Here is a 14,235-nt window from a genome sequence, read left to right on the forward strand (position 1 = left end):
ACAAAGGAGCTGATTATGGACTACAGAAAATGGAGGGCCGAGTACGCCTCCATCCAAATCGACAGCTGTAGTGGAGAGGGTTAAGAGCTTTAAGTTCCTCTGTGTCCACATCACTGAGGAATTAACATAGTCCACATTTACCAACACAGTCGTGAAGAAGGCACGACAACACCCCTTCCCCCTCAGGAGGCTGAAAATATTTGTCATGAGCCCTCAGACCCTTAAAAAGTAATACAGATGCACCATTGAGAGCATCTTGACTGGCTGCATTACCGCTTGGTATGGCAACTGCTTGGCATCCGACTGCAAGGCGCTACAGAGTGTAGTGGTACGGCCCAGTATATCACTGGGGCCGAGCTCCCTGTCATCCAGGACTTCTAAACCAGGCAGTGGAAGGCCCTATAAATGGTCAAAGACTCCAGCCACCCAGGTCATACTGTTCTCTCTGCTACTGGACCCTGAACAGCCCCTGTGACCTTAACCTTTTGACTCATCACGTACGTTGCTGCTACTGCGTATTATCTATCCTATTGTCAAGCCACTTTACCCCTACCTACAGTGCATTTGGAAAGTTTTCAGACCCCTTGACTTTTCCACATTTTGTTAAGTTACAGCCTCATTGTAAAATTGATTTAATAGAAAAAAATGATCATCAATCGACACATGAAAACAGGTTTATTTTTAATTTTTAGCACAGTTATTAAAAATAAAAAACAGAAATACCTTATTTACATAAGTATTCAGACCCTTTGCTATGAGACTCGAAATTGATCTCAGGTGCATCCTGTTTCCATTGATCATCCCTGAGATGCTTCTACAACTTGATTGGAGTCCACCGGTGGTAAATTCAATTGATTGGGCATGATTTGGAAAGGCTATATAAAGGTCCCACAGTTGACAGTGCATGTCAAAGCAAAAACCAAGCCATGAGGTTGAAGGAATAGTCCGTAGAGCTCCGAGACAGGATTGTGTCGAGGCACAAAATATGTCCGCAGCATTGAATGTTTGGAACCACCAAGATTCTTCCTAGAGCTGGCCACCCGGCCAAACTGAGCAATCGGGGGAGAAGGGCCTTGGTCAGGGAGGTGACCAAAAACTCGATGGTCACTCTGACAGAGCTCCAGATTTCCTCTATGGAGATGGGAGAACGTTCCAGAAGGACAACCATCTCTGCAGCCCTCCACCAAGCAGGCCTTTATGGTAGTGGTCAGATGGAAGCTACTCCTCAGTAAAAGGCACTGACAGCCTGCTTGGAGTTTGCCAAAAGGCCCCTAAAGGACCATGAGAAACAAAATACTCTGGTCAGGTATATATATATATATATTTTTTTTAACTTATATATTTTTTACTTATATATTTTTTACTTAAAACTTATTTTTCTTAAAACTGCATTGTTGGTTAATGGCTTGTAAGTAAGCATTTCACTTTAAGGTCTACACCTGTTGTATTCGGCGCATGTGACAAATACAATTTGATTTGATGAAACCAAGATTGAATTATTTGGCCTAAATGCCAAGTGTCACGTCTGGAGGAAACCTGACACCATCGACAATGACCCTAAGCACACAGCCAAGACGATGCAGGAGTGGCTTTGGGACACGTCTCTGAATGTCCTTGAGTGGCCCAGCTAGAGCCCGGACTTGAACCTGATCGAACATCTCTAGAGAGACCTGAAAATAGCTGTGCAGCGACACTCCACATCCAATCTGCCAAAGGTGCTACAAAAAAGTACTGAGTAAAGGGTCTGAATACTTATGTAAATGTAATTTTTCCGTAATGTTTTGTTTATGTGCAAAATTTTTGAAAAACCTGTTTTTGCTTTGTCATTATGGGGTATTTTGTGTAGATTAATGAGGGGGGAAAAACTATTCAATCAATTTTAGAATAAGGCTGTAACTTAACAAAATGTGGAAAAAGTCAAGGGGTCTGAGTACTTTCTGAATGGACTGTATATGCACATAACTACATCAATTACCATCGTACCCCTGCACATAAACAAATAGCTACCCGGACAATATGCATTGACCCTTTTTGCACTCTATGCACACACACTGTCCTCTGCCCACACACTCACACATACACTACATAACCCCTTCAAATTAGTGGATTTGACTATTTCAGCCACACCCGATGCTGACAGGTGTATTAAATCGAGCACACAGCCATGCAATCTCCATAGACATCTCCATTGGCAGTAGATTGGCCTTACTGAAGAGCTCAGTGACTTTCAACGTGGCACCGTCATAGGATGCCACCTTTCCAACAAGTAATTCCGTTAAAATTCTGACCATCTAGAGCTGCCCCGGTCAACTGTAAGTGCTGTTATTGTGAAGTGGAAACGTCTAGGAGCAATGGCTCAGCTGCAAAGTGGTAGGCCACACAAGCTCACAGAACAGGACGGCCAAGTGCTGAAGCGCGCAGTGTGGAAAAATCGCCTGTCCTCGGTTACAACACTCACTATCGGGTTCCAAACTGCCTCTGGAAGCAACGTCAGCACAAAAACTGTTTGTCAGGAACTTCATGAAGTGGGTTTCTGGGTTTGGTGGTTGCCAGGAGAACGCTACCTGCCTGAATGCATAGTGCCAACTGTACAGTTTGGTGGAGGAGGAATAACGATCTGTGGCTGTTTTTCATGGTTTGGGCTAGGCACCTTAGTTCCAGTGGAGGGAAATCTTAACACTACAGCGTACAATAACATTCTATACGATTCTGTGCTTCCAAATTTGTGGCAACAGTTTGGGAAGGCCCTTTCCTGTTTCAGCATTACAATGCCCCTCTGCACAAAGCGAGATCCATTCAGAAATGGTTTGTCGATATCGGTGTGTAAGAACTTGACTGGTCTGCACAGAACCCTCACCTCAACCCCATTGAACACCTTTGGGATGAATTGGAATGCAGACTGCGAACCAGGCCTGATCGCCCAACATCAGTGCCGACCTCCAGTGCTTAATTTGAGCCGGATCCTGCTGGTACCTCTCGTGGCATGAAAAATAATTGTTACTTTTTGCAACGTAAAACTTCTAACAAACGCGATCAAAGTTAATTCGAGTTGCCTCTTAGTTAATTATCCTGTCACAGAGGGTTATTTTTCCACAGAGGATAAATAGCTTATTATAAAAATAGCCTAGCTGTGGAGTGTAGCCCACTAACAAGGCATAGCCTACAGTCGGGAACTTGCGGTAAATTTGTCAGTGAACAAACAGCATGCAGACAAAACTGGCCTTTCGCAATGTTTAAAATAGCTTACAATTGCGGGAAAACACAGGTTGGAAAGCAAATGGCTCCTTCTGAAAAAAGAAGACTAAAATGTCAGCTGTAGGCTACCAAACTATTTGATCAACTTCCAAATATTGTAACAAGAAAGAGGGTTTTGGCAAGAGTGCATAGTTCATCACCAGTGAGTGAGCTGCGCATCATTGGGTGAGTCAGTGAAACGGGAAAGCCTTTTTAGGACTATATTTTCCTCATATTGTAACATACAATATGTGTCTCCACACACCTAAGTCTAGGCTATTGATGGATTTAAGACAAGGTTGTTGTAATTGATCTCAGATCATCAGTTTGTCAGTGTCAAAGCTGCCTGTCATTTCCATCATTTTTGAGGGATTTATGGTGCTTTCAAGACAACTGGGAACTCGGAAAACAAACAAGGACGAATCATGATGTCAGTGAACTTCAGTTCCCACTTGGAAATCAGAGTTGGATGACCTTTCAAAAAGAATTTTTTCCAGTCGGAGCTAATTTTTTCCTGATTACCCAGTTGTCTTGAACGCACTGATGTCGGAAGTCAGAGAATTCCCAGCTCCAAGTTCCCAGTTGTTTTGAACGAGGCATTAAAAAAGATTATGCTCAAGTCTCCAGTCATGTAAAATTATGTAGAATTGCATGAAATTCGTTTATAAAAGGCCAAACATTTTCTAGACCGTAGGCCAAAAACGAAATGTCCCATGTGTGCAACATTTGTAAGTGCCTCTACTCAAATGCTCTATGCCACTACACAAATGTGATGATATACATGCAATGCTTTATTAAAAAGGTGATTTTATTCCTCATACGTTCCGCTACCTCAGAGCTCCCCAGGTCACCCCGCTCACTTATTTTGTTCCGGCATCTCCCGATTTACAAATGAAGCACTGCTGACCTCATTAATGCTCTTGTAGCTGAATGGAAGCAAGTCCCCGCAGCAATGTTCCAACATCTAGTGGAAAGCCTTCCCAACAGAGTGGAGGCTGTTATAGCAGCAAAGGGGGGACCAACCGCATATTAATAACCATGATTTAGGAATGAGATGTTCGACAAGAAGGTGTCCACATACTTTTAGCCATGTAGTGTACTTACACTGACACTCAACACATAACATGCACAAACAGGCACACATTTGCCACACACACACTTACACACTCATCACATATACTGCTGCTACTGTCTATTATCTATCCTGTAGCCTAGTCACTTTACCCCTACCTATATGTACTGTCTCTACCTCAATTTCCTTATACCCCTGCACATCAACTCGGTACTGGTACCCCATGTATATAGCCAAGCTATCGTTGCTCATTGTCTATTTATTGTTGGGAAGGGTCCGTAAGTAAGCATTTCCCTGTTAGTCTACAACTAGTGTTTACGAAGCACGTGACAAATATAATTGTATTTTATTTGACATATGGAACAAAAATCAACAATATGCATGCCAGTCTTTCCTGGTTGAGGGTTGACAAGAGATGAACTGCTTCTCTTCGAGTTATGAGAAATATTACTGTGATGGAAATTCCAGATTGTCTAGATAATCAAATAATATACAGCTCAGACAAACATACATACCCCACAAGATATGCCACCAGGGGTCTCTTCACAGTCCAAGTCCAAAACAAATTCACTGCAACGCACAGTTTTATACAGAGCCATGATCGCATGGAACTCCCTTCCATCTCCAATTACTTAAGCAAACAGAAAAATTACCTTAAAAAATAAAAATAAAACAACATCTAATGAACAATATGGACTGTGAAATGAAACACTCACACACAATCTACACAAATTATTCTTTAGTTTTATTGTTTGTGTATCGTTGTTTTGTTACTTGTCGTGTTTTAGGATTTTGTGTGGACCTAAGGAAGAATAACTGCAGCTTCGGCAAAAGCTAAGGGAGTGAACGTTTTTTTATAATAAGGGTTACATGGAGAAAATAGAACCTCTGAAATGAAAATGGATGGCACTCCCTTCAGCAAAATATATTTTATCTAAATTATCCCTGAACACTTAAAAAAACGAAACAAGTGACCCTCATCTATACCAAAAATAATAATTAAAACAGTGGTTAGCAGAGAACATGTCTACCGTTTACCCTCACTTCTTGGACAGACCAGAGCCTTAGATATGCATGCATTTCATGCAATTCTATGTACTTTTACTTATTATCTGAATCTTTTTTTAATACGACACAAAATATTGAAATTACAGGCTAGGAATGGACAGAGAGATAGGCCTATGTGTTCGTCTTAGCATGTTTCTCCAATACCAAATCAGTGTGTCTTGTTTGCAATGAAACTGTCCCTGTTTGAATATAATTACATCTGAGAAATCATTAGGAATCTGAGCATGGTACTTTCAAAAGTTAAACCTAGCTTTCCACTCCAGACAGAATAGGCTTACAGACGCAGAAAAATGGTAAGCTTTAACTGCTGGCTACTCTTCTTCCGTGGCTTAACCCAATGAGAGAAGGTCACAAGTGTTTCCCTAAAAGCTATCTGGGTTTAAACATGTTCTATTGCACAGAAAGTTAATAGCTTAATCAATTGATAGTGACAGAATTAGATTACTTCCCAAGCAAAGTCAGCCTCAATGTCAAAGAAATTAAACAATGATATCCCAATATCCATTGGAGTCACGTCTTTCCCGGGGTATTATAGAGCTTGTTTCTAGCATAAATCAGTGCGGACCAAAACGCTATTATAGATCAATTTTTATAACTGAATCAATTTTATTTTCTCCAAAATCTTAAACTAACAATGGGTAGTGTCACGCCTTGATCTGTTTCACCTGTCCTTGTGCTTGTCTCCACCCCTTCCAGGTGTCGCCCATCTTCCTCACTTAACCGCTGAGTATTTATGCCTGTGTTTTCTGTTTGACTGTGCCAGTTCGTCTTGTTTGTCAAGTTTACCAGCATTTGTTCTGTCAGCGCCTGTCTTTTCACAGCCCTCCTGGTTTTTGACCCTTGCCTGTACTGACTCTGTACCCACCCGCCTGACCACTCTGCCTGTCCCTGAGCCTGCCTGCCATCCTGTACCTTTGCTCCACCTCTGGATTACTACACTCTGCCTGTCCCTGAGCCTGAGCCTGCCTACCGTCCTGTACCTTTGCTCCACATCTGGATTACTGAACTCTGCCTGTCCCTGACCTGAGAATGCCTGCTGTCCTGTACCTTTGCTCCACATCTGGATTACTGAACTCTGCCTGTCCCTGACCTGAGAATGCCTGCTGTCCGGTACCTTGGCCTCTACTCTGGATTACCGACCCCTGCCTGCCTTGACCTGTCGTTTGCCTGCCCCTGTCGTTACAATAAATATTGTTACTTCACACAGTCTGCACTTGGGTCTTACCTTGATTCCTGATAGGTAGGCCTGTGCTTTTAGCCATTTTCTTGAATAAAAGTTAGGCCTATGGCATACCCTTTCATACCTCCTCAATTCGAGTCTTGGTTTTAACTTAACAACCCTTCACTGACACGAAGGTAGGCCATGTAAAGAGGGCATGGTGGGTGGAGGAATTGACAGACAAATCTATGGATATACAGTTAATTCGGAAAGTATTCAGACCCCTTGACTTTTTCCACATATTGTTACGTTACAGCCTCATTCTAAAATGTATTATAGTTTTTGTTCCTCAATCTACACACAATACCACATAATAACAAAGCAAAAATGTTCCTCTTGGTAATCATTCTGTAAATTTCGATCAGTCCCTAATGCTGATCCCAATGAACCAATATCATGATGACAAGCGCGTGCGTATACCTTTTCATATCTACATCTATGATGTATGATATGATGTATGATTAGAAAGACAAAGACTGAATATAGAACCCCATTAAAATGACAAATATTGACACACTTTTTCTGTACATCATTGCTCACATATGGTGCTTACAAGACAACTGGGAACTCTGAAAAAACAAGGTCAAATCATGACATCAGTGATCTAGGAAGATGCAGAGTTGCCGACTTGGATTCCCGAGTTGTCTTGAACGCACTGAAGTTATAAGTTGGAGATTTCCGAGTTCCCAGTTGTTTTGAATGCCGCAATAATTGAGAACCACAGTATGAGTCATAATACCCATAAAACCTAGCTGTCAAACATGGAAATGGTTCCAATCGTTTTTCCATCCTTCATTTTTCCATAGGGTATTTTAGAACGACTTCATATAAGGTCTGTGTTTCGTGTAGGTTTACCATGGTTTGACGTTTTGATAATCACATAAATCTCTCTCGGACAAGGAAACTTTTGTCAATATATTCGCACGTAAATACCCCCCCAAAATGAACTACACATCCTGTCACAAGCTTTTACGTCATCACTCAAGGCAGTGTTGCAGGGTGGGAAAAACCTAAATTTCTCCACGCAAACTCTCAGCAACAAGTAGCAAGGAACCTAGCAAGTAAAGTCAAATTGAATAACTAGTAGATATTATAGCCTTTTTGTAGTTTCTCGTTTAAATAATTGATATTGTGTATTTCTTGTGTGTATTGTTGTGTAGCATCTTTCAAATGACCTATCGTAGCATTTTTTTATTACTATAATTTTTTGAATTAGCTAAACTTAGGTCTCTCTATCGATCAGAAGCAAGAATGGTTCTGTGCTATATACCGGATTGCAACAACTACTCCGATAAGCACACATGTGCATTTGATCGTTTTCCGACCTCTGTAAGCGAGAGCTGTGTGGTAAGGTAAGCCCTATTTGCTTGCTGCTAACAAGCTATTTTGGTTAGGTCAAAGATCTATGGTTAGCTAGGTGCTTATGAAAATAAGCTAGATGGCCACCGACTGTAGTTACGTGTACAATTAATGTTACCTTCCTTACAAGTAAAAAGAAAACCAGTATAGGCTACCGTTAAGTCACGGTTTGTGTAGCCATACTTTTTCACGTGGTGACCTGCTAGCTTGTATTAACACAACAGGAAAGGTATATTTAGCTAGCTAGTTAACGTTAACTCACCGTTCGTATAGTCAGACTTGGTAGTTGGTTGGTTAGCTTGCATGTCGCCACTTAGAAAAGCCTGACTACACTAACGGTGAGCTAATGTTAACTAGCTAGCTAAATATTGCATGGTGGGATAACTAGTTAGGGACCTTGCTTGGCTTGTTAGCTACATTATCTAGCTAGCACAAAAAGGACTTTTGAGCTCAATGTTTTCCCCTTACAAAACACAGTAACGGCTTTGTTTCACGAGTTCATTTGTTGTAAATGACTAATCAAATGACCTGTGAAGTTAGTTAGACATGTCAGCAGGGATGGAAATTAAGCTAGTCCGAGGATAGTATTTTTCCAACTGGGCTAGTAGAAGATGTGCCAAACTAGCCTGACACAGCAGCGAAATTTTGCCTTTACCTACATCGCATGCCACAGATTTACGACCTGAATGTTACTAGGGCTAGTATAAATCGTGTTCTGCTGGCAAGTGCCCAAAATCCTTATCTTCCATCCCTGCATGTCAGTCCCTTTCAGACGACCCCCTTACCACTGTTGGTCCTCCTCAGTGACCTCAAGGCTGAGGTTTTTAACTTTCCTCTTGAGAATTAGAATCATAAGTAGTCATATAGCTCATCACAATACTTTACCTCTTGAGGCAAATAGTACCCTAGACTGTCCTGATTACCAAGTTGAGCATTCCAGATAATTCCTCCATCCCAGTAGAAATGTCCCATCCACATAGTAGGGTTTTAGATGTGCAGATAGAACAAAGCCCATTCTATTTTACTCTTACTATAGTCAAGTCTGTGGGTTATGATATTTAAATATAGATCTTACCATTTTAGTAATCAAACTAGCTAGCTAGTAAAATTAACTATTTTCTTGTCTTTCAGACGGGCGGAACCGGAAACCCAGTGACAACACTGCAGTTGCTATTTTCCATTGGGAAAAGAAATGCCCCTCTATTTACCAGGAAAGGTAGTTCATCCACCATTTCAGAAGAGGAAGATCCAGACACATCCACCATGGCAGAAGAGGAAGATCCAGACAGATCCACCATAGCAGACGGTGAAGTTCCAGGCCTCTCGGCCGCTGAAGAATGTAGGAGGCTGCTGTCTCCATAGTTGCAGAATGTTCTCACTGAGGTGCATCTTGAGGAAACATTAGCACAGTTGAAGGTTATACAGGAGAATCAGCTGTATATCCGCAACAGATCCAAGAATCGGCTTCCTATATCGCAACAAAGCATCCTTCACTCATGCTGCCAGACATACCCTCGTAAAACTGACCATCCTACCGATCCTCGACTTCGGCGATGTCATCTATAAAATAGCCTCCAACACTCTACTCAACAAATTGGAGGCAGTCTATCACAGTGCCATCTGTTTTGTCACCAAAGCCCCATACACTACCCACCACTGCGACCTGTACGCTCTCATTGGTTGGCCCTCGCTTCATACTCATTGCCAAACCCACTGGCACAGGTTATCTACAAGTCTCTGCTAGGTAAAGCCCTGCCTTATCTCAGCTCACTGGTCACCATAACAGCACCCACTCGTAGCTCGCGCTCCAGCAGGTATATCTCACTGGTCACCCCCAAAGCCAATTCCTCCTTTGGTCGCCTTTCCTTCCAGTTCTCTGCTGCCAATGACTGGAACGAAATGCAAAAATCACTGAAGCTGGAGACTCATATCTCCCTCACTAGCTTTAAGCACCAGCTGCCAGAGCAGATCACTGCACCTGTACATAGCCCATCTATCTACCTCATCCCCATACTGTATTTATTTATTTATCTTGCTCCTTTGCACCCCAGTATCTCTACTTGCACATTCATCCTCTGCACACCTACCATTCCAGTGTTCAATTGCTATATTGTAATTACTTCGCCACCATGCGACCATGCTATGTTGTCATGTGTTGCTGCCATGCAATGTTGTTGTCTTAGGTCTCTCTTTATGTGGTGTTGTCGTGTCTCCTTGTGATGTGTGTTTTGTCCTATATTTTTATTTGTAATCCCCCGTCCCCGCAGGAGAGGCCTTTTGGGTTTTGGTAGGCCGTCACTGTAAATAAGAATTTGTTCTTAACTGACTTACCTAGTTAAATAAAATAAAATATGAAGCGCAGGAGCTTCCTGCTGTCATTTGTAGTCTTGCTGAGGTCTTCTCTGTTGCAAATTATCATTTTGGATTTTTAAGAGTAAATTGATGCGTATATATTGATAAACCTTACCTTGTCTGAGAGAGAATTAAACGGTTAGCAAAACCTAACGCCAAGGTAAGCCTACACCAAACACATACTTTATTTAAAGTATTTGTAAAATTCATTATGTGAAAAAAATTAATGTTGGAAAGACGATTGGAACCAATTCTGTTTGAATGCCAAGTTGTATAAGTATTATAACGAGTCCACTTTTGGGGGACTATAGGCGAATTACCGACCTTGCACGCTGTGCTCGCACGTTTTCGATGAGATTGTGACGTTACTGGTGAAAGTTGAAACAAGGAAGAAGGGTGTATAGCCGGAACCAGCTGTGTACTGTATGTCAGACGAATACAAAACAAATAGGGTGCTGCAAATTATTCAGAAACGTACTCTAACGTTACAATTCTTGAATTGTTATCGACATATTTTAAGAATGGATTTAAACAGTATCTTGTCTCAGCTCGAGACTAACAATGAAGAGGAAATTAAAAGGCTTTTGCACCAGTACAACGGAGAGGTGGGTGTAATTCTCCTCGCTTTGACGTCAACCAAAACAAAGTTATTAGCTAGCTCGCCAGCCATCTAAAAACGTTTACATAATCATAGCTGCTAAAATCAGTACTAAAACTATGTATATCTAGAACTTGCATTTCCCCTTTCATTTTGAAAGGCATCATCGAGTTTAAAACCTATTGCTGTGTTGCAGGAAGCATATTTTCATCCTGGCTAGCTGGGTTGCTAGCTAGGTAACGTTAGCTAGTGTTGTGGCCAAACATTGTATGGTATAACTTTCTAATCATGTACTGTAGTTAGCTATGCATACAATGACAGCATGCGTATATAATGAACAATTCTAGCTAGCTCCCATTTGGTGATAGCTATTGCTGCACTTCCTGCTGTAACTTGAGCTAGCTAGCTAGGTAAGTTTGCTAGCTAACGTCGTTAGCTGCTGTCACTGATAACCAGACCAGAGCCTAATGGCGATATACTTTGCATTACACTCGTATATCCTATCTAATGCACTCATACGTATAATCTGTCTGCACAAGCTATTTACTGTATCATAGAAACAAATTAATTCTATATAACATTTCTGAGAATATTTTATTCATTCACAGATGAAGGTGACAAAGCATATTTAGCATATGCATTTGACTTTTCTCTCATTAGTACTTAACTTTGCTGACGTAACTGACATGGTACACAGCGAGGGAGACCTGCCAGGAACACTGACTTTGTTTCAGCAAGACTAATGTATACTATCTTTTTCAGAATAGTCGCACATTCACCTTTGACCCAAAAGAGGAGGACCTACGAAGTGTAAGTAAACACTCTGCCTTGTCTGGTGCTTCACTTTCACTTATAGCCTAGATAATGCTTCTGCCCCCTGTGTGTTTTATGATGAACCAACCTTCTCTCACTGTGCAGAGGCTGTGTCAGGGTCTGCTGACTGTGCTGGGGAGGCAGGTTGGGTCCTGCTGCCAGAGCACCTGCCTGGAGACCCTTCGCATCCTGTCCCGGGACAAGCGGGTCCTGGGCCCTGTGGGCACCCGGGAGGGCATGCTGGTCCTGGCCGGGCTGGCTCGGCTGCAGGCGGGAGAGGAGGGAGGTGACAGTCTGCAAGAGGATGCCCAGACAGAGGAGGAAGAGAGAGTGGTGGTGGAGGCCCTTAAGTGCCTGTGTAACGTGGTGTTTAACAGCGTGGCAGCACAGCAGGTGGGTGCCGAAGTGCAGCTGGCACGTGGTCTGTGTGCCCGCCTGCACGCCGCCCGTGCCGGGTGTCACGAGGTGGGCCTGTTCTCCCTGCGCCTGCTCTTCCTGCTCTCGGCTCTGCGGCCAGACGTCAGGGGGGGCCTCCAGAGGGAGCTGCATGCCGTGGGGCTCCTCACAGAGGTGCTGGAGCGTACCCTGGACCTACGCTGGGTGGGCCCCTACGAGGTGGCCCATCCAGGCCTCCAGGCCTTGCCTATCCCTGCTGAAGACAACGAGAGGGCCATGGAGGCCCTGAAAGCCTTGTTCAACCTCACGCTGTCTGACACTAGCGATGAGGTGAGTTACACTGTTACACCCTCTGTCTGTTACAGAATGTTTTTCTCCTTTTGGAGTTTTCTCCTTTTTAAAGAGGATAGGTATGCTGTACTTGTAACATGGCAGTCACGTGGTCCTGTATGACTCAGTTGAAGGTGTGCACACGACTGTAAGTCGCTTTGGATAAAAGTATCTGCTAAATGGCATTTATTATTATTATTATTCAGAGCTCAAAGAGGGCTAGATGCTGCAGCCATGAGCACAGCCTATAGTGTCACAGCATCACACAGCGTTTAGAGTTACTGCATAAACATACATTCTTTGCATCTCCTTGCATATGTTGAATTCAGCATTGAAGTCACCAAACTTTGCATGCTTTGGTTGAAGGCTATTATTTACAGATAGTTTAACAGCAAGACACTTGCCTTTTATTGAGTGACATCCCTTAAATAGAAAGCCTTAACTAAGCCTGTGCAGCAATAAGAGGTTTATCAGCTATCTGACCTCGCTTAAGCTCCTTTGGCACCTTTACAGCTTTCTTGATTAGCCAGGGGGAGTTAATGAAATAATCGTATGTTGCTCACTCCCCTCAAAGCTCGCTCAGCCTATAATGTCACAGCATCACATCATGAAGCAGAGGGGCACATCCCGCTGCTAAATCAAATATATTAATCTGTCGGATCCGGTACAGAATGTACGCACAAAGTGTCATTGATATTTATTGATTTGCAAAGAGTTCTCTAATTCAGGCTGGTCAGGAGAGCTGCCTGCTTTAACTACTGGCTCGTATTGTGCCTCAAAGTGCTATTGGTCCAAATATGTTTTTCTCCACGTTAGTTGTGAGATGTTTTTTTTTTTTTGCCTTTATTTAACTAGGCAAGTCAGTTAAGAACACATTCTTATTTTCAATGACGTCCAGGAACAGTGGGTTAACTGCCTGTTCAGGGGCAGAACGACAGATTTGTACCTTGTCAGCTCGGGGATTTGAACTTGCAACCTTTCGGTTACTAGTCCAACGCTCTAACCACTAGGCTACCCTGTGGATTTTCATGATTGGGACTGGTCACCCTTGCCTCTCACCATTGTAGCTGACATCTTGTTGAGTCCCTCCCATCCTATCGTTGGCAGAGAGGAAAAGGCGAAGCTAGAGGGATAACTGGGACCAAAATCTGTCTTCTGCAGCAGGTGGCGTTTTTGTTTCGTTTTTTTGCTCACCAAGCGAGGAGTTTTTGTATGGAGGTCAATGAGTGTCGAATTTGGTTAACAAAAGAATATATGGCTTATTTGCTACGCATGTTGTAACGCTTAGGTTGTTACGAGTGTACTGATATAAGTAGGAACACGTGACATCCCGGCAACATTGAGAAAATGTGTGCCTGTTGTTCACACACGTATCTGCCCTCTCATTGGCTAGAATGGCTCCACCTGATCTTGCCTCCTCCCGACTACCTTCCATTTCTTTTCATTGTCAGAGCGGCCACTTGAGTATATGGTCAATATAATGGATAATCTGTGGCGTTGATCAGAAAATCCCTGTGTTTATCTCATGAGTCAATCCCACATGGTCATTTGCATGGAATGGAAAGCCTGTGCTCAGTGAGTCACAGCTCTTAGGTCTGACTTCCAGGTCCGGAAATCCATAATTCCTCTCATCTTTCCTCAATCTCTCAGTTACAGTCCCTCCCGCTTTCTCCTTTCTCTTGCTCTCTGTCTTTTAATTAATATTTTTATTTTTTTTACCCCTATATTGGCATAATAAATGTTACCTAAATGATACAGGTTATGAGCTATGACCAATGTCTTCCTATGTGTTTT

The 14,235-nt window shown here is 42.6% G+C and overlaps 1 protein-coding gene across 4 annotated transcripts in view; it reads left to right on the forward strand.

The window, feature by feature from the left end:
- Nucleotides 1-7,561: 7,561 nt before the first annotated feature.
- The window catches only part of LOC129866860 (synembryn-B-like), a 30,241-nt gene continuing 23,567 nt past the window's right edge, over nt 7,562-14,235 (forward strand). Inside the window, exons 1-5 of one of the 4 annotated variants that reach the window (XM_055939848.1) lie at nt 7,562-7,654; nt 7,837-7,945; nt 9,084-10,909; nt 11,665-11,712; nt 11,821-12,441. In XM_055939848.1, coding sequence (XP_055795823.1) covers nt 10,730-10,909; nt 11,665-11,712; nt 11,821-12,441 — 849 coding nt within the window. In that variant the 5' untranslated portion in view covers nt 7,562-7,654; nt 7,837-7,945; nt 9,084-10,729. Of the gene's footprint in view, nt 7,946-9,083; nt 10,910-11,664; nt 11,713-11,820; nt 12,442-14,235 lie in introns of all 4 variants that reach the window. The other 3 variants (XM_055939847.1, XM_055939846.1, XM_055939849.1) reach the window with 3 other exon arrangements.

This window comes from Salvelinus fontinalis, chromosome 12 (genome assembly GCF_029448725.1).
Source record: "Salvelinus fontinalis isolate EN_2023a chromosome 12, ASM2944872v1, whole genome shotgun sequence".
In the NCBI taxonomy this organism is placed as follows: Eukaryota; Metazoa; Chordata; class Actinopteri; order Salmoniformes; family Salmonidae; genus Salvelinus; species Salvelinus fontinalis.